At 38.0% G+C, this 26,097-nt stretch overlaps 2 protein-coding genes across 2 annotated transcripts; both read right to left on the bottom strand.

Annotated features, from left to right (window-relative positions):
* Positions 1-11,375: 11,375 nt before the first annotated feature.
* On the bottom strand, positions 11,376-13,817 carry LOC102312697 (perforin-1). Its single transcript, XM_005944517.2, has 3 exons — positions 13,624-13,817; positions 12,964-13,499; positions 11,376-12,760 (listed from the first exon to the last, which is right to left on the bottom strand). The coding sequence occupies exons 2-3, from the start codon at positions 13,497-13,499 to the stop codon at positions 11,581-11,583; spliced, it is 1,716 nt and encodes a 571-aa protein (XP_005944579.1). The 5' UTR covers positions 13,624-13,817; the 3' UTR covers positions 11,376-11,580.
* Positions 13,818-16,210: 2,393 nt separating this feature from the next.
* On the bottom strand, positions 16,211-19,073 carry LOC102312389 (perforin-1). The gene is made up of 3 exons (XM_005944516.3): positions 18,977-19,073; positions 18,307-18,842; positions 16,211-18,092 (listed from the first exon to the last, which is right to left on the bottom strand). Exons 1-3 carry the CDS (start codon positions 18,983-18,985, stop codon positions 16,895-16,897), a joined length of 1,743 nt encoding a protein of 580 aa, XP_005944578.1. The 5' UTR covers positions 18,986-19,073; the 3' UTR covers positions 16,211-16,894.
* Positions 19,074-26,097: the final 7,024 nt, after the last annotated feature.

The following is a 26,097-nucleotide window of genomic DNA, read 5'->3' as shown; positions in this document are numbered from 1 at the left end:
ACAGCTGGAGCCTGACATTGCTTCGCTTGCTTTCCCACCTGTCAGTAAGTCCCCATATCCACCCACACGCACATGAAGAAAGTTTTAATATGAAAATATATGCAGTGTTGGCTCATTCACAAACGTATGCATATTGATCACAAAGGGCAAAGGGCAACTCAGAGCTTCATCAGAGTCAAGTTATAACAGAGTTATTTCAAGTATGGGTTTTGGACTTGCAAATTGTGTCCATATCCAAGCTGTAGTCTCTCCTGGGAGACTCTGATTTGTATACCCACCATGTACGTCTCAGTGAAATTCTTGTAAATTTGAGCTCAAAACAGGACGTTCAGATAAGAGATCCTCTTCGGCATTTCTTTTCCACAATATATGCAGCACCTAAAAATACTTTTCATTTCTGCATACAAAGGTTCTCTATAAATCACAAAGCATGTTAACAGCAGATTAAGAGCAGACTTTGTGATACACATCAGCAGTTTTTTTAATGTTGTTACAGAGTGGGATACCTTTGTGTGGTTGAATTTGAAGCAGTTTTTAAAAAAGGAATTGTAGAATTTCAAAATCGAAATTTAATCAAAAGGAATCATCCAGCAGCGCCATACAGTACTCTTTTTTCATCAAGAAAATGAAACATTGTTTGGAAAAGTCTTTGCAGCGTTGCTGAAAAAGTGCAAATGTTTTATACTCGTGCATCACAGTTCATCCCAAATCATCTTCATGGCCGTAGCAGTTATCACATGAAGGGTCTGAGGCATTTTCCTTTTTGTTGCTTTGGGATGAACCTTTTTCTCCACCCAGATTGTCAGCCAGGCTTCTTCCATCCATTCTAGTTAGAATATTTCTTATTGCAGTACAGTATTGCTGTAATAATGTTACACCGTTTGCACCAACAGCATTTTATCACAGACAGATTTGACAGCCAACAGATGTTTGTGCTTATATTGATTTTTTTTTTCTCATATGGGATTGTTGCATTATTGGCTCCCATCTGTGATGGTTTGTGTCTTATACACTCAAAAATAATATTTATGCTCAAAATACTGACTTTAAGTAATTTGATTTCTTGAAAATTTCCCATTATTTCTGTTTAATGAGTAAAATGTAAAACAATAGAGTTTATATTTACAATAGTTATTTCAGTCACAATTATTGCTTTGTGTTTATGAAAACTCGTAATTTTCTTTTTCTTTTCTTTGTTAGGGCAGATGAGGTGACTTTAAGAAGCCAATTAGGTTATTTTCTTGTTGTCCATGAAACCTGTCATACTTTGCTTGGAGTGTTTGTACATTTTTCACTTGTACTGTATAAAGTAATTTAAAACGAAGCTTTTCCTTTGTTAACAATACACTCCAAATGGCATTAATAAAGCATTGCTCAAAGTGTTAGAGGCCTCACAATGTTTTTTCATGTTCTGCTATTTAAATAAAAATAGGTATGTATCACAATTTTAAATATTATGAGACTTAAACAAAATAAAAGTAAAAATTGCTAACAGAACACACAAATCCTTTACAGGCCTATACATAATGAGAAATCACCATATACTCCATATATACTGTCAGTATATGTTGGTGAGCAATGTAACAGTACAGTTTGGAAACATTCTTCAAGAAAGTAGTGAACACTTTCAGACATGAGATCCCTATTAGAGCTGATGTGTATCTTTTTTCACTGCCGACCACCTATAGGTTGAGAAAGATGCTTTGAGCTGTATATCCTTCACTTATTCGCTCACACACACACCTGCATGTTGTGTTGTTGTGCCTATGAGTGGTGGCTGAGTCTTAATAAAGCCTAATCCCCGCCGTGCATCCTCTCTCTGTACCTCAACTCCTGCTGCTCGTCTGTCTCAAGAGTGCTGTAATTTACTGTCACAGAACTCCTCAAACCGGCCACCACACCGTGCACTGAGGGGGACAGGAGACTAGGTAATACAGATCACCGTCAAAAAGAAAGAAAAAAAACATTTCTACTTCTCCTTCTGGAAAAAAAATCGAATAAAGTCTTAAAAAAAGGAGAAACTGTTTTTCTCAGACTCAAACACACACAGCAGTTCGCCCAGCTTTGTTTAGGTTTCTGAGAAGAGAAAAAGGAAGGGGGGAAAAATTGCTAGGTGGTTGTCAACAGTTGAAGCTACAGCCGCACCTGGCATCGTGCTACTGGTCTTTGATCACTTGTCGAGTGAAATTCTGCCACTGGATTAAAGTGAAGGAGGGGGCAACCAAGGGTGGGAGGACTAGAAAGAGTGACAAAGGAGAAAAATACAGAGAGGACGACTTGTCTGAAACGTAGCCCTGTGTGTTTTGTGCCTTTAATGTTGCATGCAGTACCCTGTTGGCTTTAATTAAAATCAGCGTGAATTGTTGAATTTGTCCAAAGGCCCCCCCACTCTATTCACACCCTAACATACCACACGAGCTTTGTTTTTTGGATTTGCATGCAAAGTAAAGATTGTCACCTTTGAAAGTACAGAATCCAACAAAAGACACATTTGTGATTAGCAATTTTATCCTCAGTGATATATTGGACAAATCAACACAACCCAACACTAATCCAGGGTAGCTAGTGTTTCAAAAAGCTAACTGAGGCAGGTTAAAGATTCAGCAGTGTCTGCTGTTTTGTGCAGACGATGCTCTTAGTTGTGCTTTGTTCCCATATGGAAAAGATATATATAAATCTTATAAAGTTTGTATCTGTCTTGTATGAAACTTGTATGAAAAGCATACAAGAGTGAAAACAGATATAAGATCCCTTGAAAAATTATATAATGAAACTTGTATGTTGTGGATACTTACTAAAACAATATATGAAAGTATTGAGAAAGTGGCCACTTTCATGAGTAAATCATATAAGTTTTTACTATTTCTTTTCCATATGGGTTATTAGGAGTAATATTTATTTATCAGCACTTAGCTGATTTTTTTTTTAAATCTACCCTTTAGTGTTTGCTGCTTTTCCTTAAATAAAGCTGCAGATGCCTTTGCTGCGACCCCCCTGTGTGGTGCGACAGGTGCCGATCGCACACTGTAGCCCTGCTGTGTAAATGTAAAGCAGCAATTAAGTCTCTCTTAGAAATGCCAGGACGTCCAAGCTAAACTGTGAGCAATACCAAGTTAACACCTTGCGTGGGAGTCCTGGCAGAGCACCATTACTTTGAATGGTGGGAGCGACCTTCATTGAAGCACTAGGAATTCCCTCCACTTGACAGCTGGCTCTCACGTACGCCCTACACTGAGCATGTGCTAATGCTGTCAGAGATGTTTGGGAAGAGAACTGCTGGCATGCTAATCTGTGCTATGTTTGCCACAAGGCTGAGCTGAACTGAGCAGTCCATGGCAAATAAAGCGAGGTGCTGACAGTAGTGCTACCAGTTGTTCAGGCTTCACCACTGGGGTGGTACTGGGAGATAAAAGGGAGCTGTGATTTCCCAGGTTACCATGGACGGTCACAACAACTCGGTGAGTCTAATAGCAGGGGCGGTAGCCGCAGCAGCTGGTTTATGAGTGATATCACCATGGGGGTCCACCAGCATGGAGCTTGCAAGCTACACTAATTCAGTCATATACCCACATGTGCTGCATGTCACATAATGAGGGTTTGTGTGAAATACAGACATCATCATTGTCTGGAGAGCACATTAATAAAGTTAGCTCACACTTCAGCTGCCACGGTGATGAATCTGTTTCTGTGACAGTTGACTTTAATCTCCAAACCACCAATGTGTACCTTACTGAAGGTTTGCCCTCCGTTACACAGAACTGACAGTATTCATTCATTCATTTCCACGCACGGAAATGAATGAATGAAGCTTTTTATTTTCAGTCTAATTGTACTATTAATCAAACCTGGGAGTTCATGTTAGTTGCATCTGGCAACAAAAAATTATTTTTATTCATTTATTATTTCTCTGTTTAGATTAATTTTATTTTAGTAAATAAAATCTGTAGAGGTTAAATCTACAGACAATTTGATGAGTTTGTGCTTAAAATAAATATGTGTGTTCTCATAAATTCCTTTTAATTTGGTATTGTCTTAGAGTCAATTCAAAAACTTAAAAATATGAGTTTTAAAACTTAGAAACCGTTAAGATTAAGTTAGTTATTATTAATCTCTGGTTCTCTTCCACAGCGTGTCTGTGTCTTTCTCCTTTCAGCCCCAACCAAGCAGCAGACCAGCAGATGGCCACTCCTCCCTGAGCCTGGCTCTGCTGGAAGTTTCTTCCTGTTAAAAGGGACTTTTTTCCTTCCCACAGTCACCAAAGTGCTTGCACATAGGGGGTCATATGATTGTTGGGTTTTTCTCTGTTTTCTCAGTGTCATTTCTTTAGCTTACAATATAAAGTGCCTTAAGGCAACTGTTGTTGTTATTTGGCACGAGAAAATTATTTTATCATTTTATAATAATATGAAATTGAATTGAACTGAATAAGATGATTTTGTCAAATTATGATTATCCAGCCAGTGGCAGCAGATGGCTGACCTCCCTAACCATGGTTTCCTGGACGTTCTTCCTCCCCACTTTCCCTTGTATATAGGGGATTGTCTTTAGCTTACAACAGTATAAGATGAATAAATAAATAATAAATTCACAAGTAAAACTAACTCATTCAAATAAGTTAACATATAATCAAATAATTTTAACTCCCAACTTACTTTACTTTTTTTTATAAGTTTAAAAAACAGACATACTGGAAAGTAGCTCTGTGTCTCTAACACATGTTAAAGTAAATCATGGTTATTTATTTTCATAACAATGGAAATAATTTTAAAATATACTTTTTCTTAGTTGAAAGAAATCCAACTCAACTGGGAAAATGAACGAACATGCGAACACGCATATTTGTGGTGTATTTCTGCATGCTGGCTTCATAAACCGATGGTATTAACATGTCGTCTTTGTTAGACACAGGGCATGCTTTAACTGGCTTTAACTGAGTTAACAGGATTAATCAAAGTACTTTAAAAAGAATTTAAAATAAAACATTTAAGTTACATTAAATTTGAAATACAGAATGAATTTTACCTAAATATAATATATGAAGTATATTTTTTTTGATAAGCTTACACAGCAGTAAGTTTAAGACCAACACCACTCCTTCTTGGGGTGCTATCTGATTAAATCTTCCAGCAAAACTATAAAACTTATTTGCCCTAATTATTATTTTTTGAAAGAAATTAAATTTAAATGCAAAAAGATAATGTACCAAACATTTACTTCAGATTCTTGGTACATAAACAATGAAAATACATTTGGCACCAGCAGATGGCAGCAGCTCAGCACCAGCATGGACCATCGGTGACCTCCTCATCTTACTGCAAACAGGCTGTGAGAACACTGCTTCTGCACTCGTCCCACTCAGAAGAGCACAGCTCTCACCACTGTTTCACTTCTGCTGACCAAGTGATTTCAAGAACAAGAGATCATCTGCAATATTTTTATCACCTGAGAATGCAGTATGTTAAAAATGTTCCTCGTCCCCAAGGTGAGAAGTTATAATATTTTATCTCAACTGAAGGGCATATTTATTGAAGTAGAAAAAAAAAAGCAAATCAACAAATACATAGATTCAAGAAAGTAAAGAGAGTGATTTTACTTTTATTTTGCAGGTGCAGCTTGATACAGTAGAAGTGATCAAAGGTCTGCAGGTTGAAAATAACACAGGATGTTGTGCTTCTCTGTGTGGGCCATAAAATACTGTAAACAGAGACATTACATTTAGAATTACAAAGGACATCTGAAATCTAGAGTTCGGTCACAAGCTCTAAGTTTTTGAAACCAACTAATTCATCTTTTGTTTTTTTGCTTGAATTCTTCTTGGGCATGCTGGAGATCACAGCCCATGGTGGGCGTAGTCTGGATATAAAGAAACATTTTGCTTTTTTCTAAAAAGAAAACCAAACAAACAAAAACCACACCAGGCATTTTGACTTATCATACCATAGTGTGATGCATCACTGATGTACTAAGTAAAACCTGAGAGGACCAGTAAGCCACTACAGTCTGAGGAAGAATTCACCAAAGCACCATGCAGCAGCACAGTGACGAGATTTCTTGTTTCAAACTTCCTGGTTGGTTAGGGTCTTTCTGTGTAAAGTTAACTTGTCTTCTTTGGCCTGCTTGCACTTCCCGAGTGCTCCCACATTACAAAATACATGCATGTGATTCAAAAGCTGACTATAAGTCTGTCCATGAACTGATTCCCTGGCTCCAGAATGATTTGTGGTATTTTCTAGAGAACATGGAGACAACTTCTCCCAATTTTTTGTACTGTAATTTGAGATGTATTTATGAAAATATGAAGCAAAATGTCTCTTCAAAATCCCTGATACAGGATACAAATACAGAAAACCAAAAACTCCAATTCTTTTAGAATTTTCTCACAAATTTGTTTTCAACTGTGTGAAACAAACTAACAAACACATAAATCAAACTAGGTACATAACCTCTTTAGTTGAGGTAATATCTCTATTTTCCCTGATGAATTCCTACTGGGACCTAAAATCTCACACAAGAGGCGAATACAACAGGCTTCAGAAGCAAGATGATTTATTTTAGCTATAAAGAGAAATTGATTATATTTACTTGTGCATTTCAGGATCTTTATTTTACCATCCTAAGTTTAACTGTGGTTAACTATAGATCGACCAGATATTAAATCCTGCGCTGCGAGTTAAGAAGGACCAGAGGTTGTGAAGTAAACAGCAAACCAGCCTAGACAAGACCCACCTACTTACTTACTGTTCTGTGCCCATGGGAATGTACTTTGAGGACAGGTGCAAAGTCTTGCATGCTGTTCATATCTATGTTTTTGTTCACGTGTGTGTACATGCATGCATGCATATCTAGTCAAGTGGGGGTGTGGCGACCTCTACAAACCCTCTCCATCTCGCTGTGGTTCCATGGGAACCTGTGTGCAGTTAATCCCCCTTTTGGTTGGAGAGGGCTTCTCCAAACAAATCATCCAGCTCTAAGACCCGCTGCTCGTCAAGTGGGCTCCTGGCTCTCTTTGCCAAGCCTCACCAAAAAACCTCTTTTTTCATATGCTACACATAAAACAGCTACCTACCGTGAGGCAAATCCCCTCGTCTCTGTCTCTTTTCTTCCTAGAGCAAAGGAAGGAGGAAGGAATGGGGTGTGGATAAGCCAGACCAGCAGGAGACTGTCAAGTTGAAGAACTAAGATGACCTGTTTTGGAAATGGGAGTGAGTCTGAATAATGGCTGCTGGTAAAGGGGTCATTGTTTGATAGCAAGAAATTGAGGATAAAGGTATAGATCTCAGCACTTTGATGTACTTTCCTTTATTATACATAACAGTACTGTACTGTGTAATGAACTCTGTGTCAAAGTATTTGTCTGGACTGGACTCATTTTCTTTACTGTGTGTTTTTTTTTTAATATCTGCACAGTCTGAGAGGAAGGAGTGTATCACTCTAGTAAATCCGCTGATTCTGACAAAGATAAACAGTAAACCCGTCATCGTTTATGTATGGTCAGTTACGTATACTAATATACCCATTCGACAGTATCATTTGGTCTGTGATTTTAGTCCATTGTGGTTGGTTACTAGTAAACATGATGATGTATCGTGTGCCATTCAAATTTTAGGTAAATACTATTGTTATGAAATGAAAATGAAAAAATGCTTCAAAAAGCATTGTATCATATTAAGTTTTAAATTTGGATTAATAAGTTGTTACTAGGCAACACGACCATATACAATACAATACATATCATCACCGTCATCACCTCTGATACAGGTTGGACCCTTCACAGTCCTAAAATATACCTGTGTGCCAATTTTATTTGCTCAACTCCTCATCTTACCTCCACCAAAGAGCTCATGTGCTTGTTTCTGATTGTAGGAGGAGTTTGTGGGCAAACAAAGAGATTTTATAAATGATATTAGACCATCACCCGTTTCAAAGAAACATGAGTATAGTTACTCTTAATAATACACACTGTTTACTGATTTAAAATGGATTTAATCTGAACCAATGAAATTTTCAGTGGAAAACCTACATGTTGCTGTGACTGTGCTTATTTTTATCAGCTAATACCACTTAGGTTGGTTATGAAGTTACATATCAGCTGTAGTTAGCACTAATTACATTACTATTTACTAAATAATGTATTATGAAAATATGAGAATTTCACCACATTAACTGAAATACTTCTTGGATGGTTTGTACGAGCAATAATCTTTGTCACATATTCCATGAAAAAGGGTCCAACAGTGGATAGACGTCCACTTCAATGGCATGAAGCAGAATTGTGTCAAGCAGATGCTTTCCAGGTAGCTCACCAGGTAGAAAACTCACTCCCACTGTTATGAAGAGGCAAACTAGGCAGGTCAAATTCATCATTTGTACCATTCTCTAAATATCCATTTAATTCCATAAAGTTTAACATTTAAATATTGCATTCTGTGAGAACTGCTTTTGTAAATAAATTCCTGTTTTCTTATTTTTTTCTTCTGTATTGTCTTGCATCCCTGATCAGATTGCATAAAATAATTCGATTATTTATTACTGACTCTTTGATTTGTGTAACCATCCACTTAAGAGTCTGGAATAGGGATTTTAATTCCACAGATTTATCAAAACCAAAACATATGGTAATGTTGTATGAATCTGGAAGTGCACCGGCAGACTCTTCGGGCTTCTGGTTTTACCTCTTCATTTATTGGTCTGCTCGTTATTGTTCAGCAATGCAAATATATTTTTAAAAGGTACTTATTCTACATATTCCTGTGGCACTCCTTTAAGACAAGCAGGGCAAGCAGTGCTTGTGTTGTGAAGTCTAAATATAGCCATAAATTAAAATGTACCAAAGTAAATCTGTGTAATGGTATACATGTCTGTATAGCCACCAACAGTTCCTAAAACATGGAAACACACCACCTTTGAAATATAAAATCTGCAGTAGGCTGAGATAACAGTCCATCCCAGTTTAGCTGACTCCTGCACCACAGCGCAAACACCAATGCTGAAACGGTCCTTTAGGCATCTGTTGCGTTCTGTGCCATCTCACGCTAGCTCCAAAATCATATAGTGAGAAGTTGCCTAGAAATATTCAACATTACAAGCCCTAGCGGGGAAGGTTCCTGATCCTTCAAATACTGCCACATGATCAGGGACTTTCTTGGGGTAAAACAATGTCCCTAGAGCTTCATTTGGACCCTGGTCCCTCTGGTTGAAACAGGAAGACAATTTGAATTCTTCAAAAGCTTCTTGGTCCCTGCAGGGACTTCCCATGGGGGAGGTTGCTTCAGTGGCAACACATCGCCTCATGTTTTAGATTCTGAAGTTATGACTGTCAGCACCGAGGACAACACAGAGTGTGCACGCTTGATGCATGCTGCTACTCTATACGGTGCAAAAGCTTTGATGGACCTTGAATACACACAATTGTAGCCCTTGAAACCCAGTCTTTTTCAAAGCCTGCAGCACAGAGGTTACTGCCTGCCCTGACTGCTTAATGGTAACAGGCTAAAGCTGCTGGTATCTGTGCTATTCATATGTGCAAGTAGAAGTCACGTCTGCAAGTGTAATCTGTCTATACTTAACAAATTGCATTCACACATTTTTGTATTTATTTATTTTAAAGTATTTAAAGATGAGATCCCTTTGTAGAGACGATGCTCTGTAAAGGAAAAGAAAGCTCAAAAAAGCTTTACTAGTTCTTTTAAAGAAGGCTTAAAAGGGTCTTTGATGTTACATATTAACATTAAAGGATGGTTTATATTTAAAAGTCAATGCACCACAAAGCTGGTATTTTATTTTTATTTTATTTTATTTTTACTATTTAATTTTTTCTTGATTCTTTTTCAAGCCTGTTTGTTAGGATTGAGGGACAGTTATATTGGTAGTTATCAAGCATCCACAAGACTGCAAAATGAAGCCAACATGGAAGTGTCAAAACTGCAGTTCATCTCATAGCAGGCTGCAAAAATGTACAAATACCGTAGACGTCATATTAACGATGGTGGCAGTGGTGATGCTAAAAGTACTGTTGTAGCAAACGTATAGAGAAAGGTGTTATTCTACTACATACACACATACACAAACACCCAAGAAGCTGAGCACAGTATGAGAACTAACTCTAATATGAACCTGTTTAGATTTACTTGTTAAATGTTTTGTTGTCATTGTGTAAAAAAGCCAAATGCCATGAAGCCTGTCTGAATCTTACTGAATATTTTAACACAGTCTTTGTTGTAAACATGTCTTTATTTATTAACTAAGTCTTTGTTTATTTCACACGCAGTAAGACATTCTGAATGCAGTAAGAAAAATAAACCTGTAACCTAACACTGGTTGGTACGCTGTCTTAAATATCCTGATCATATCAGCCTATCCGTTCCTTTTATTATTAGTCACTTCTGCTCAGTAATCAACAGGAGCCACAAGCCAATCAGCCTCAGTCTCGCTTGAACTTGTTAATTAAGGGATTCAGTCTAACAGATAGATGCTACACACTGCAAGTTTAGTGGAACACTTGCTCATTGAGCCCAGAAATCCCACTTTTAGACAGAGTTGACCTAATGCTGGTTGTTATTGATGCATTGGAACATTTAACAAAGCAGACCGTGACTGTGGAAGGCAGAGCTGTATCAGAAGCACTAACGTCCAGAAACACACGTGAAAGTGACCGGTTCAGTCCAGCAGAGGGAAGTGTTGACTGTCTAACGACTGATGTCTGAGGTCTCGGCTATAATTGTGTGCATTCAGGTGTTTTATCTGTTGTTTTTGTTGTTGCTATCCACAGGTTTTAGATTATACTTTATGTTCTTTATATTCCTGGTGTTTCCTAAATACATATACTTATAGAAGAAAGTGCACAGCTAATGGGCATAAAATATTTAATCCACAATAATAATAGCTAAAATAATACTGTAGTATGTAGTGCTGAAATAAAATCTATAGATGAAGTACTTTGGTTTGAAACCATGCGCAGTTATTGTTTTTTTAAATACATATTAGAAAATAAAATATTCCGCTTCAAAATGACTCTCACAAAACTAATAACTAGTGCTTAATGTTAATAATAATACATATTTTAACATGATAACATAATATTATATTATATTATCTGTAATTCTGCGTTTTACTAGGCCTGTTTGCCTTAGCTGTTAACTTAGTGCTCCACTCTCTTATGTTAAAAAAAATGGGCATTGTAACTTCACTGTGGACACAGTTTATGGAAAATATTGGCTACATATTCAGTGATCAACACTGTTTTAGACAATGCTGAGCTTAAGCAGTTAAAACAAGACCTATCTGCAGGCTATTACGTTAGTGTGCTATTATTAATAAAAACATTTAGCTGTGATTTGGCAATATTATTGAAATAATTGCACTGAATAAGAAAATCACACAAAAGCAGCGCTGTCTTTGCCGGTGCTTTAATTTGCAGATTTTGTAACATTGATAGTACAAAGAAAGGCCTGAAAAAGAATCAACAATGCTTTTCATAAAGCTGCCTCTGAATGCATTTGATGAATTGCAAAGATATGTTTTTACATAAAAGACAAAGCAAAATTAAAAAGCAAAGAAATAACATCAAAGGTTAATGAAAAATCAGATTTCGGTATCATCATTCAGTCTTTTAGCATAAATCTTTCCTGGCTCTACAACAAGCATCTCATAGCTGTTGGCGAAGGCCTCCGTCAAAAAGGGACTAGAAGGTATCGGCACGTAATCTTGACAAAGCCTACCAGCAAGATTTGGCGCACACTCCACTTTGTATGAAAAGAAGAAGGTGCCATGCTTAAACATGCAGCTTTCGGTCACGTTTCCGCTACGCAGGTCAATTGAACACTTGCCAAGCAGATCACTGTTCCAGTATGTGTCTTCATCATAAACCACAAAACTTAGTTTATTTTTACTGTTGAGCTTGATGGGTCCAAACTCAAATACCTCTGACCATTTGGGATTATCATTGTTCCGTATAATGGCAGTGCGCTTTACCTGTTTACCATATTTAACCATCACTGAACCATCTGTCTTAGTACAGCAGTCACCATACAGGCCCTTTGCATAAAGTTTGAACACCTTCAATGTTGCGAGGCCTTTCCCAGCAGGGCAGCAGTTCGCCTGGACATTCTGGTTACTGTTGCAGACACAAGCACAAGGATCTCTTTTGTTCACTCTGTGGCCAATCTTACACGTTTCTGAGCACTTTTTCAGCAGAGCATTTCTCTTAATGTACTTCTCCACCTCCAACTTCAGTCCAGCAATGGCAGAATGATTAGTTGGCAGTATGGTGTGCAGTGGCTTTAAGTTGTATTGGACCACATCAGGTGTAGTTTTTAGTGAGTTGAGCCATTTCTTATAAACAGAAGCATCTGACTGCGCTTGAAAGAGTACATCAGCTCCATCGATGTTTCCACCAGTGACCTCTGTGAACCGCTCGTGAAATTTACCACTAAAGCTTGGCATGGACAGCTTTTTCTTTATTGAGTTACAGTACTGCATCATTGACTTAATGCTACTAGAATGAGCAAAGCGTCTCGAAGCCTCGACTAACAAACAATCATTGATTACTGTTGCTGACAGGCCGTTCATGGTCGCTTCGCATGTCCTGACAGCAGTGATGGCCTTCATGTCTCCTCCGAGAAGAACTTGTGTTATGTAATGCGTGCCATAGGTATCGATCAAAATGCGATATGATTCCTCTGTTTTTTGTGAATAAGCAGGAAGGGAGTTCACAGCTGATTCAAATTCATGCGTCAGTGGAGGTTTTGCTGCCAGTCTGTAGCTGTAAAAGACATGGATCACAAACAGTGGTTATAACTTCTTAATTTAAATCTCAATCAAAGAAAAAGTTAATTCCTTGTCTTTTTTTAACCAATTTGCTTTTTAACTGCTTTTGCTATAGGTTTAAAAAAAATGGAAAAATTCAAGCTAAGGATTTCCAAGTTAAGCAACATACACATTTGTTAAAGAGCAAACCACACTCACCGGTAAACATTACAAGAGAGAGAATGACGGAAGAAGGTGTAACGGTCTTTCTTTGACTTTTGCATGGCAAAGGTGCATTCTTTTGACCGGGAACCTCCATAAATTGGCTGAAAAGGCAGAGTGGCGTCTACAGAGAAATTCAGGCCGCTTTCCCAGTCATTGGAGACAGCTGACACAGAATCATTGGCAAACTTTTCAACGGAGTCGTAGACTATGCTGTAGACCTTCAAATCACACCTGGGGATGATTCTCCAGTCCACCACAGCAACAGGCACCTTCTGCTTTTCTTTTTTCACGAAGGGGTTTCTCTGCAGCTTACAAGAGCCATTCCCAGTCTTCCACGTTTCAGTGTCGATGATGGAGGCTCCTTTCCTCTCCATTTTGACAATGTCAAAACCTTCTCCACCCAGATTGTAGCCGGGGATGAAATTAGCCTTTTTACACTCGTCTGGTGTACCAATGAAGCTCACGCTGGAAGGAAGGCACGGAGGACTCCAAGCCCAGCACAGGAGCAGGAAGTGCCACAGCATAAACATCTGTGTAGATGAAATAAAAAAAATAACAGAAGAACAAAAATAAAATGGTTAAACAAAGCAATCTTTAAATTGACACTTTCAGCCCAGTGCAATAGTTTCATAATGACTATGAAGAGGACCTTACCTTGACTGTGAACTGCAAACTGTGATCGTGCTGTCAAAGTCCGACTGTCTGTATACTGTAACATTAATATGTAGGAGGTGGAGTCAATACTGTCTCATCTAATTATCAGCATTCACACATTATGTGCACTTCACTATGTTCAAAAAGTCTCACAGAGACTTCTTAAAAACAGATTTTTTTGTTTCACATGAAGAATTTTCTGAAATTATCAATCTGAACAAAAACAAAAAGAAAATGTTTACTTGTCAGACTGAGTCCCAAATAAATGGTTTCGTCTAGAAAATAAATACGAATGCAAAACAGAAGCAAAATGCATCTTTCAAGACATCTTTTGTTTAAAGGTTTGCTTTAATATGTCCTGTAGCCCAACCCAAAATGAACAAATGTGAAGTCCAGAGAAGTATTTAATAAATAAAAAATGTGAAGAGTATTGATTGTGGGCGTGCAGAATAAAATAAATCGTATGTCTGGAACTTCTCGCTACTGGATTCCGCATTTTTAAAGGAGTTGGTCGTATAAAAACTACTAAACACAAGAACCTAAAAATGTGAGGGTGAAAAGTTGAAAACAGGCTGAGTTAACACCATTATGGCTCAGCTCGCCCTTACATGTACACAAACAGCCTGTTTGCGATCACAGGGCGTAGTTCTGTTTCTGAGAAAGTAATGTGATACTGTGTTCTTTAAATGTGTTGCACAATGTTAGAGGAAAAACTTCCTATCAATGTAACATGTTTGTACATAAGCTTACAGAATCCTAATCCTGTGTATATATTTTTTTTTTTAAAGCTGGTGAGATCAAGTAAGCTTTTGACATCCTTGAACGTCTGAGAGTTAAACTATTTCCACTCCACCTTTACTTTGACCTTTTTGTAAAATATTTTCACAATAAAAAACAGAAATGAGTCCAAACAGATTCCTTCCATCAAAAAAACAAACAATAAAACCATCCATCTGCCCATCCATTTTCTTTTGTTTCTCCAGTTTGGAGTTACAGGTATGCTGGAGCCTCAGGTGTCATAAGGCGAGTTTTCACACCTATAACAAATTTAAAATCACCAGTCGCTCAAGCATGTGTGTCTTTGCTCTGGCTGAAGAAGCCAAAAAGCCCCAAAGATTTTATCAAATTACCAGTACCTAGACCAGCTATATTCCACTACTTCTGATGTGTTTATTTTTTTTTTGTTGATTTTTTTGTTTGTTTTTTTACATTTCTTCATTCATCCATCCATTTATTCATTTTCCTTCATCTTATTTTATTTGAAAAAATTGTGGATTGGAGGAATGTCTCTGTATTTAAATACATATGTGGACATAATAGTTGCAAAAACAGTGTGTATGTTCAGATCATGACTGGTGGGGTTTGTACAGGGAAATATCTGGAATTTTGCACATGTGCATTTAGAACAAAGGTTTCCTTTATTTGCATAAATGTGGCTGTTTGGTTTGCATAAAGATGTTCGGCTTCTTCTGCTGCTGTCCATCCTGTGCTGCAGTGTTACTGCACACATCCATACTGGATTTCTGCTTCAGTGCTGTAAGTAGTTGCAGTTCACATATGTACCACAAAGCGGCGCTAGTTTCATGTAGAAATGATGGAAACACACATAACAGACTTCAAACTTTTCCATAGCTTTTTTTTTTTTAGATTTTCTGTATAATTTATAAACCTTCCATGTTTCTCTGTGCAGGAATAAATAATGCTATTAATATTTCAATGTGAAATCGATGATTGGTCAGGATGCTGCTGGCTGCATAACAGTCAGAACTATAAACATGCATTTTACCCTTCATTATGCAGTTAACACATTATAACGTGACTCTGTAATAGCAGGGTTACACTGTTTACCAGCTACCGTCTGTCTTTGTGGAGTGTGCCTTTTCCCTTCTGTCAAAACAGCCAGATGAAGTTTTTGAACTTGAGCTGTTTGACCCGAGGGAATTGATGCATCTATTCTCTATTTATAACGCAGACAGGAGGTGTGCCATCACACAGAGGCAAAGTGATTGGTCGGGATCCTCAGAGGACTCTTTGTGCTTCTGTAAATACGCAATACACATGGGGAACATAGTTGCATCTGCTCTGTGAAAACATGTATGCATGCAACCATCCACGCATTGATCTACCGAAATGAATTCTTTGGAGATTGCAGATGTGCTCATGCATGCCCTATATGCATACAAGAAGGCAAACAAATTCACATGTATGCTTTAATGCCTATACACTTTCACAATGAAAGAGTTACAGTTTGCTGCTGGCACTCCCACATTATTGAAGCATACGTATGTATTTTCAAGATGTTCTGCACAAAATGAGCTTTTTCTTCCTTAAAGGTTCAAAGAAGCTCAACAAATACACACATATCATGTCCACCAATGATGTCTGTGAATGTGTATATCATACCTAATATAAGTTTCCCACGTGAAGCTTTAAACTTCACGTTTACAGATACTCACGGAGAGAACTGCCTCGGTTTTCTTTCATTTAAGAGTGAAAAGTGGCACATGTCAAATCACTACCCACAGACCTTTAATGCCTTAAAACTGGCTCATGGATAGCTTTTAGTCTGACATCTACTGACACAATAATTCAGATAGATAATGTAGATTTTATTGGACGAACAATGCAAGAGACACATGCAAATGCACGCAATGATGTTGTTTTACAGAGTACAAGAATACTGGGTTTTGAAAGTGTCACAAATATGTTTGTCATTAATAAATTAAGCAAAAATAAAACCCCAATTCTAAAAAAAAAAAAGTGATGCTGTGTAAAATCTAAATAAAAATAAAGTGTTATCATCTGAAATCTCATGAACCCATATTTTGTTCATAATAAAACAGAAAACATAAACAAAAATTTCAAGGGTATTTTGAATTTGATGCAACATATCGCAAAAAGAGTTGAGACAGGGTCACGTTTACCCCCCTTTTTTAACATCGGCCTGTAAATGTCTGGGAACTCAGGAGACCAGCTCAGAGTCTTTTGAACTTCTCATACAAGATTCTAGCTGCTCAACAGTCCTGGGTCTTCTTTCTATTATTTATCTTTTCACAATGTTTTCAAGTCAATGAACATCACCGCAAATGAAGCAAACGCACAGACACCGATGTTGTTTTTGTGACTGCTTTACTGGCACGTTTTTTAATAAGAATACATGAATGCAGTAATATTGCAATATATTTGCGATTACTATATGAGGCAGGAATGGTTCCACATGATAAGCAGTTAAGCAGAAATGAGAAGCAACAATATAAAAGTAATGTATGCATCACATAGTCTCCCTTTGTCCTACTTCAAGTCCCGGCTTGACTAATTTGCCATGCTGCTCACCAGTTTCTCCAATGAGGATACCATTTCTGGTATGAAAGACTTTGGCCAAAGAGGGACTCATGGGTGAGGGGATATACTCGTCACAGTAGTCACCACCTAGGCTTGGTGCACACTCTACTTTATAGGAAAAGAATAATGTACCGTGATTAAGCATGCAGCTGTAATTAAACCAGCCTTTGCGTGGTTTAACCTGACACTGCCCAAGATGATCACTGTTCCAGTATCTATCCTCGTCGTATACATTTAACACCAATTTGTCTCTCGTGTTAATAGTGATTGGTCCAAACTCAAATACCTCCGACCAACTGGGGTTATCATTGTTTGGTATAATAGCAGTGCGCCCTATCTGGTAACCATATTTAAGCTCTACTGAACCATCTGTCTGAGTACACTGGTCTCCATATAGATTCTTTGCATAAAGATTGAACACCTTCAATGTTGCACGACCTTTCCCAGCAGGACAGCAGTTCGACTTGATATTTTTATTACCATTACAGACACAAGCGCAAGGATCTCTTCTGCTGGATCTGGATCCAATCTTACAGGTTTCGGAACATTTTTTCATCAATGCGTTTTTCTTAATGTACTTTTCCACCTCTAGCTTCAGTCCCGCAATGGCATAATGGCTGCTTGGCAGAATCATGTGCATGGGCTTTATATTGTATCGGACCACATCAGGTATGGATTTAAGAGACTTGACCCAGTCCGTCATAACGGATGTTGATTGCCCTTGAAAGAGGATATCAGCTCCGTTAATGTGTCCACCAATGATCTCTGTGAATCGCTCACTAAATGTACTGCTGAAACTTTGCCCATGGTTTAACTTCCTTTTCATTGCCTCGCATTGTTTGTTCATGGTTTTAATGCTGGCAGAGCTCATGAAATTAACTGAGGCCTCCACTGTGAGACAGTCGTTGACATCTGTAGCTGACAGGCCATTCATGGCCGCCTGACAGGTCTTGATGGAAGTGACGGCCTTCATTTCTCCTCCTAGATACACTTGTGTGATGTAATGTGTGCCATATGTCTCAACCAAATTCCGGTATAAATGCTTGGTTGCAGATGAATAATAAGGAAGGGCCTTCACAACCGATTCAAAATCATGACTCAGTGGAGGATTTGCTTTTAGTCTGTAACTGTAAAGGACAGAAATAAAACAAAAAATTAAAAAATGTAAGCAATAATATAATATAGGTAATAAAATTTTACCCATATGATAAAATACTGTGGATGAGTTTGTCTGTCTGCAAATAACATAACTACTGGAATAACATAGGAAGATCTGCATATATAGGACTGTTTACTATTTGTAGTTTTTAGGAATTGAATTAATTCTGTTCAAATACTCACCTGTAGAAGTTACACTTGACAGAATGGCGAAAGAAAGTGTAACGATCTTGTTTTGACTTTTGCTTGGCGAAGGTAGATTCTTTGGAGTGGGAGCCTCCAAAACCAAGCCCAAGTCCAACGCTACCAGAAACAGGAATATCAAGGCCAACTTTCCAGTCATTGGACACAGATGATGTGGAATCATTAGCAAGCGTTTCAGCAGAATCATAGAGTGTACTGGAGACTGATAAACTGCACTTGGGGAACATTCTCCAGTCCAGCACGGCGGCAGGGACCTTCTGTTTTACCTGATTCATGTAGCTGTTTCTGTACATTCTGCAAGTGCCATCTTGAAGTTTCCACGTTTCAGTGTCGATGACATAGGCGCCTTTTCTTTCCATCGTCACAATGTCAAAGCCTTCTCCAGCCAAATTGTAACCAGGGACAAAGTGAGCCTTTTTGCACTCCTCTGGTGTACCAATGAAGCTCACACGGGATGAAAGACACAGAGGGCTCCATGCCCAGCACAGGAGCAGGACATGCCACAGCCTTCCCATCTATATGAAGGAAATAAAGAACAATAGAAGGAAATATAATAAAAGGCAATACAAGTTAAAATCTTGGGAAATTTAAAGCCATGAAAACTGGAAAATCTCAGAGTTTCACAGAATGAAGGTTTTGGGTGTCTTACCATCAGCATTAACAGGAAGTTCTGTTTGATGCCTCAAAATGGACAGCTTAAGATATTAGTGTCCAGGAGGTGGAGTCTTGAAAGGGTATTTAAAACTAGGTTCCAACAAATTTCTCACAAGTTTTACATTGAATCAGTTTTGTTCACACATTTTTACACACCCCACACCCTCCATTAGGCGTTGACGATAATTCATTAAACTTCTGCTAAGAACTAGAAGAAGAAAGAAGGCGACTTGTTAAAGACAAATAAATAAATAGCCAGAGGGTCAAACAGAGACCAGAATGAGAGGTTGGAACATTATCACGCAATACCTGAAGTGTAAAGTGTAAAGCAAATTATGGTGATGTTGATGATTATGTTTTGTGTATTTGATCTTCATGTTTGACCTCCTCCTTTTAAGTTGCTGTCAATATTTTTTGGTTATATATTCTGTAAAATATTTATTACATTTAACATAAATGTTTTATAACATTAATTTTTTTATATCTACTTTAAATCTAGAAACAAGGATTCAAGCAATTTATCATCCTGGAAGCAAAAGTGAATGTTAAGTTGTAAATCTAATTGTAAATGTTCTATTTTGAATTCTGAACAGTACTGTATTGTAAATGGTTTTCCCCCTTTGGTTAATGCAAAGACTCACTGAAATTCAATGGCTAACAGCATAAAACTTATATTTTCTTGACAACACAGCATCATAACCCAGTAAAAAGCTTTGCTCTTGCAAACCTGTTGTGCAAACCATGAAAACAGAGTTTATTGCTGGCAAGCCCAGCTGCCAGAACTCTGTTGCAATTTGATACAATTTCTTATAATGTGATTTTGAAAGGATATTAATAGCTTACACACAGATGAGTGTTATCATTCCTTTTCTTACTGTACCTAATGTTTGATAAAAAATACAGACACATTCAGGCACAAGGAAATTCCAACATGCCTACCAGGATACGTACAAAGAATTTTGAAATATAAACCTGCTTGTCATGTTTATGAAGTACAATAGGAAAGCATATTTTTATATATCCCGGATAAAAGAAACATTGGTGTTTTGTGGGGTGCGTCAGCTAGCTCACAGTTGGTTAGGCTTTCAGATGGAGGTAGTTAGTGCCGTAATCATCTTAAATAAGTTTCTGTTAACGTATTGTAGTAATAGCCCTCGAATCAGAGACTCGGACCCTTTGAACGGAGAGACACTCAGGACTTCTGTCCAGAGGTAACTGGGCTGAGCAGATGTTATTATAACATTGAATATTAAATAAACAGATGCAAGAGCAAGAATTCACACCAACACTTCACACCTCACCCTTACAAGTTCTTAAACACGCTGTTTATGCTCACAGAGCGCCGTTCAGTTGAAAATTAGTCCTGCATTTAGTTGACGCTTTGCAAATGTGTTGCACAGTTAAAGTCTTTTGCAAAAGTTTTCATCTGTGTTTTCTTGTTTATGCAAAAATGACAGTGTTCGATACTCATCAGACAGTGTGGACTTCACAGGAGTCCCACATCAGGAACACACTTGTTTATTTGTTTGTTTGTTTTTCCATGTGCAAAATTTCAAGACAGGAAACAATGCTTCTAGAATGTGCATTAACGAGGGGCATATCATTGAAAACAATGTAATAAAATCGCAGGTCAAATGATGCCAAGTTTCAAAAATGTTAAGCATGTTGTCCTGGGAAGTGGTGGAGCGTCACTAGGCAGAATGACTCCAGAACAGTTCAAAATACTTGAGTATTTTACTTTCAAGCCACTTCATACTTACTTATCAAAAATATAAGGAGGAAAAATACTCTTTACTGAGTTACATGTACGTGTCTATTTTCAGCTCTTTGGCTTTTTACTTCTTGAAAATAAGATTAAGAAACTCTTATATAACTAGTGACTTAATAAGAATTGTCTCAAAAGTAAAGGCTTTACAAACATTTTGTAAAAACTTCAATAATATTAGTATTATTACAATATTTCTCTGCTGTAATAGAAAAACTCATTGCTATAGGCTCTTGCATGCTGCAGGCTGATATGAGTATGAAGAATATGTAAATGGCAATAACCAACTAAAAGGTTTTAACCTTTTAGATCCTGTATCCTGATGTTTGGAAATTTACAACTTTGTGTTTCTGAATCTTATATATTGTTTTGTTTAATAGAATGTTTAATACTTTTAAACAATGGGGACTAAATTTTGTTATGCTGTTAAAAACCCCCACTGTCACTATGTGAGGATGTACTTGTTTTGTATCTTGTTTTGACTTTGGATGTTTTAGGAGATTAAAGACTCCTATGAGTTTTGTTTTTGTTTTTCAAATATGAGTAAATGTAAAATAATTTGACTAAATTGTGTTTATTTACAGGTTGGTTTAGTTCATTAGTTCCAGTGAAAGAAACTCTTAATTCTCCAGCATACCAAGACATTTTGGACAAATTCATGATCCCAACTTTGTGGGAACAGTTGGGGTTGGTCCTTTCCTGTCCCAACATGATTGAGCACCAGTGGACCAAACAAGGTCCATAAAGACATGGATGATGGTTGGTTTGGAAGAAACTGACTGACCTGCAAAGAGTCCTGACCCCAACCCAACAGAACACCTTTGAGTGGAATTAGAGTGGAGACTGCAAGCCAGGCCTTCTGTAACATCAGTGTGTGACCTCACAAATGCACTTATTGAAGAATCAATCAATCAATTCATTTATAAGCACAATTAAAAACAACACAGGTTGACCAAAGTGCTGTACATAGTAAACAAGTAAAAAGTAGATCAAACACACACAAAGAACAAAACAAAACTCAGTCACAATTAAAAGCTAGAGATTAAAAAATGTGGTTTTAAAAATGTCAAGGCTTGGAGAGATCCTAATTTCAAGAGGCAGACTTTTCCAAAGTTCGGGCGCAGAAATCTCAAAGGCCCGATCTCCTCTGTTTTTTAGCCTGCTTCTAGGAACAACTAGAAGCAACTTATCAGCTGACCTGAGAGTTCTATCGGGAGCATTTTTAGTTTAGAATGGTGAAAAATTCCCATAAACACATAAATTCCTCCTAAATCTCTCCAGAAAAGTTGAATCTGTTACAGGTGGAAAGGGTGACATCATATTAAACCCTATGGATTAAGAATAGGATGTCACCCAAGTTCATATGTGTGTGAAGGCAGACGAGTGAATATTTTTGTCAATGCAGTGTACGTAAAGGGAAAATCATCTTATCATCTTGTTGCTTTAATTAGTGTCCAGCAGGTGGCGCTGTTGATATAAATTTGCACTTTATGCTGATCTTATTTCTCAGTTATGGCACATGCATTACAAGCCTAGTGCAAAGAATTGACAAATATTTAACAACTTTTCCTGGCTTTTTAAGAATAGTAACTTTGTTTTTAGTTAAATAAAGTTATTATTATTTTTAAATGTAAAAAAAATTAAAAAGAAATAGGTGAGTATTTGATCACAACCGTATGTTAACTAAATGATATGACACATACCGTATATTTTATATATCTGTTTGTGCAAACTTTGCGAGACAAAGTGATGACTGCCAACTGCATCAGCAAAATTGGATTTTTCCTGCTGCCATGTGAGGGTAAATTATTCTGCTTCATTTTCTAAAAACATTATTAAAATTACAGTTCATTTGAACTGCCACATTTTCTTTTATAATATGACCACAATGGGTCACCAAACACAGTAATATGTACAGACTTAATATATGAATCAATTTGACTGAAGCCATACAACTAATTGACATGAGTCATCTTAAGGGTTTTTTTTTATATTATAAGGTTAAAAAAAACACATAGCATATTAGATAGAGAGAATCACAGTGATCAGATGATTCCCTGTGAGTCAAACAGTTGGCGATAGTAAGAAAGAAGAAATCCCTCTGTGACGGAGGTGTGGTTTGCGGGCTCGAGGGACCGTGCCAAGAAGGCTGGCAGGGCAGCTGAAAACCAGTAATTGTGGTCTCTCTATTTCAGTTATGCCGGGACCTCGATGAGCGGGAGAACAGGTGGAGGACACAGGGCAGTGGAACAAGATTTGTAAATAAACCACGTGACTTGCAATGCTAAGTGATGTTACAAATTTTAGTGCTGGCAACACTCGAGTCTTTACTGGTGTTTACATCCTTTTAACAGGAAGAGCTGCTATGAATGGTGCAGAAGGCCAGGGAATAGAAAGCACAAACAACCAACGGAAAAGAAAGGAAAACACAAACTATGGCAAAGTTTAGATACAAGTTAATGGCGTGCAGTAGTGGCATGTAAACACAGCAGGACAAAAAGTGGTGAATGCAGAAGAATATAATGCTAATAGATCAATGGAAGTCCTCCAGCAGCCTGAGTCTATAGCAACATGACTAAGATGTGTTTGAGGGTGAGCTGACTGACAAAGGATGGTTTGAACCCAAACTGGCAACTGGATCAACAAAATGGTTGTTTTTCTGGTTGTAAGGCACTATTCACCCCTCCACCCCCTCTGGTGCTTTTCTCACCAGGCCTTTATCTCTGTAGCTATACTGTTTGTGGTTTGTCACATTTGCTGTGTGTCATTTTTCTTTTTTCATCTTTTCTTTCTCTTAGCTTTTTCCTCACTCGAACACGTCCCTGACTCTTGTTCTGCTGGAGCTCTCCCCATGCTGAAATGGACTTATTCACTCTCCACTATCACCAAGTGCTGCTCATAGGCGTTTTCTCTTGCAGGGACTTCATCTGTAAGTTGGCACTATGTAAATAAATAATAGTTTTAGTGAAATAAGTTTATAGTTCTCAGCAGCGGCTGTATTTCCTGAGGAGGCTGAGGAAATTTAGTATGTCGGCCAAGATCCTCTGCAGGTTCAAAGACCCCACACACCCCCAACACAGACTATTCACACTTCTGCCCTCGGGACGAAGGTTTAGAAGTGTGAAATCTAGAACATCTTGACTCAACAACTCCGTCTTCCCCACTGCTATCAGACTCTTGAACAGCTGACCTATTTTAAAAGTAATAATCATTTTTGCACATCAGGTCATCTTACATATCAAACCAGCATATTAACCTAAGATATTCAGGATAAAATCAGATTGTTATTTAGTCATCAACTCATTTCACATCAACAGCTGCTCTTACACTGACTGACTCGCCATACTTCTCCCCTGACGTTCCAAGAAGGAGAAAACGTAAGCCAAAGAGGAGCTCATAGGACAGTGGTTCTTAATCTTGTTGGAGGTACTGAACCCCACCAGTTTCATATGCGCATTCACTGAACCCCTCTTTAGTGAAAAATAAAATAGGATTTTTTTTCAAATTCAAGACATAGATATGTTTTTTACTGGTGCACAAAATGAGCCATGCATGTCATGGCGGAGGCTCTGCCGAACCCCTGAGACCGACTCACCGAACCCCTAGGGTTCGATCGAACCCAGGTTAAGAACCACTGTCATAGGAGAAGGGATGTGCTCCTACACCGATGCTGTAGAATCATTGACAAGACTTTCAACCGACTCATAGACCGTGCTGGAGACTTTCAGATTGCATTGGGGGAGGGTTCTCCAGTCCACCACAGCAGCAGGGACCTTCTACTTCTCTCCATTCATGTAGCTGTTCTGGTACATCTTAGTGCCATTTCCAATCTTCCATGTTTCAGTGTTGATGACATAGGCCCCTTTTCTCTCCATCGTCACAATGTCAAAGCCTTCGCCGCCCAAGTTGTAACCAAAGGGAGCTTTTTCACACTCCTGTGGTGTACCAATGAAGCTCACACTGGAAGGAAGGCACAGGGGACTCCATGCCCAACACAGGAGCAGGACGTGCCACAGCTTTGCCATCTATATGAAAGATTTAAACAATAAGAGAAGAAAAAAATGATGGAGATAAACAAAGATTAATCAGTACACTAAAGCAATGATTGTCAGACTTCACAGGTTCACATTCGCATTACAGAAGTCATGAAAGTGTCACAACAAATAAGAGAGCATCGCAAATCAGTATTAATAACATCAAGGAAAAATCAAGCACAAATAAAGAATCAGAACAAGTGCACTAAAATGAGAATGTGCACAACTTAAAAAAATAGTGCAAGGCAGGACTTAGCAGTCTTACCTTCAATGTTGACTCTGCTCTGATCAGCAGCTTCTGACCTATTTTATAGTTTTAATTTAGGGGTGGAGACCTGATCGCTAATCTCCCAAATATTAACTTAAGAACATCCAAGATAACAATGTGTGAATTTTACTTCCTTCCTACCTCACACACAGACAGTATCATCTTCATATTTTAATGGATGCCCAGTGGATGGTGCTGTAGACATAAATGGGACTTTCTGCGGCTCTTGTTTCTCAATTATGGGATATCCATTGCAAGGCTGATTCAACGAATTGAAAATAATTTGATAAATTTTCTTAACTGTCTTCAGTTAAAGTACCAAAAAAGTATTTCTGTCTTAAAATGTTAAATATATAAAATTAATAATGTGACTGCTCCATAAAACCATATTTCAAGGCTAAAGGCTAAGGCTTTGCAACACAAAGTGACGATTGCAAACTACATAAACAAAAATAGATTTTTCCTGCTGGAAATTTTAAAAGAATTTTAAAAAAATCCCACAAACTATGGCAAAGTTTAGATACAAGCTAATGACATGAAGTAGTCTCATATACACACATTATGAGCAAAAAGTGGTGATTGCAGAAGAAACTGATGCTAATAAATCAGTGGAAGTCCCCTTGAAGCACACGTCTATAGCAAGGAGGTGGAGACTGAGAGTGACTCGTGCCATCGTTCCCACCTGTCTGAAGGCCTCCACCATCATTCCTGTCCCCCAAAAGACTGGTACAGACAGCTTCAGTGACTACTCACCTATAGCTCTCATATCTGTAGTCATTAAGTGTTTCGAGCGGATAGTCTCTCAGCACATCAGACATTGTCTACCCCGCTCCCTTGACCACCACCAGTTTGCTTACAGAGCAAATTAGTCCACAGAGGATGCCGTCACCGTCTCCCTTCACGGAGCACTGACCCATCTGGAGAACAGGAAGAGCAATGTGGCGATTCTCTTCGTGGACTACAGCTCAGCATTCAACACCATGATCTCAGACATCTTCGCCACCTTCAAATCCCTCCCTGACACCTGCATCTGGATCAAAGATTTCCTC

This window comes from Haplochromis burtoni, unplaced genomic scaffold (genome assembly GCF_018398535.1).
Source record: "Haplochromis burtoni strain Fernald_Lab_line unplaced genomic scaffold, NCSU_Asbu1 Contig_233, whole genome shotgun sequence".
Classification (NCBI taxonomy): Eukaryota; Metazoa; Chordata; class Actinopteri; order Cichliformes; family Cichlidae; genus Haplochromis; species Haplochromis burtoni.
The sequence above is the reverse complement of the archived record's forward strand: the minus strand, read 5'-3'. Positions and strand labels throughout refer to the sequence as shown.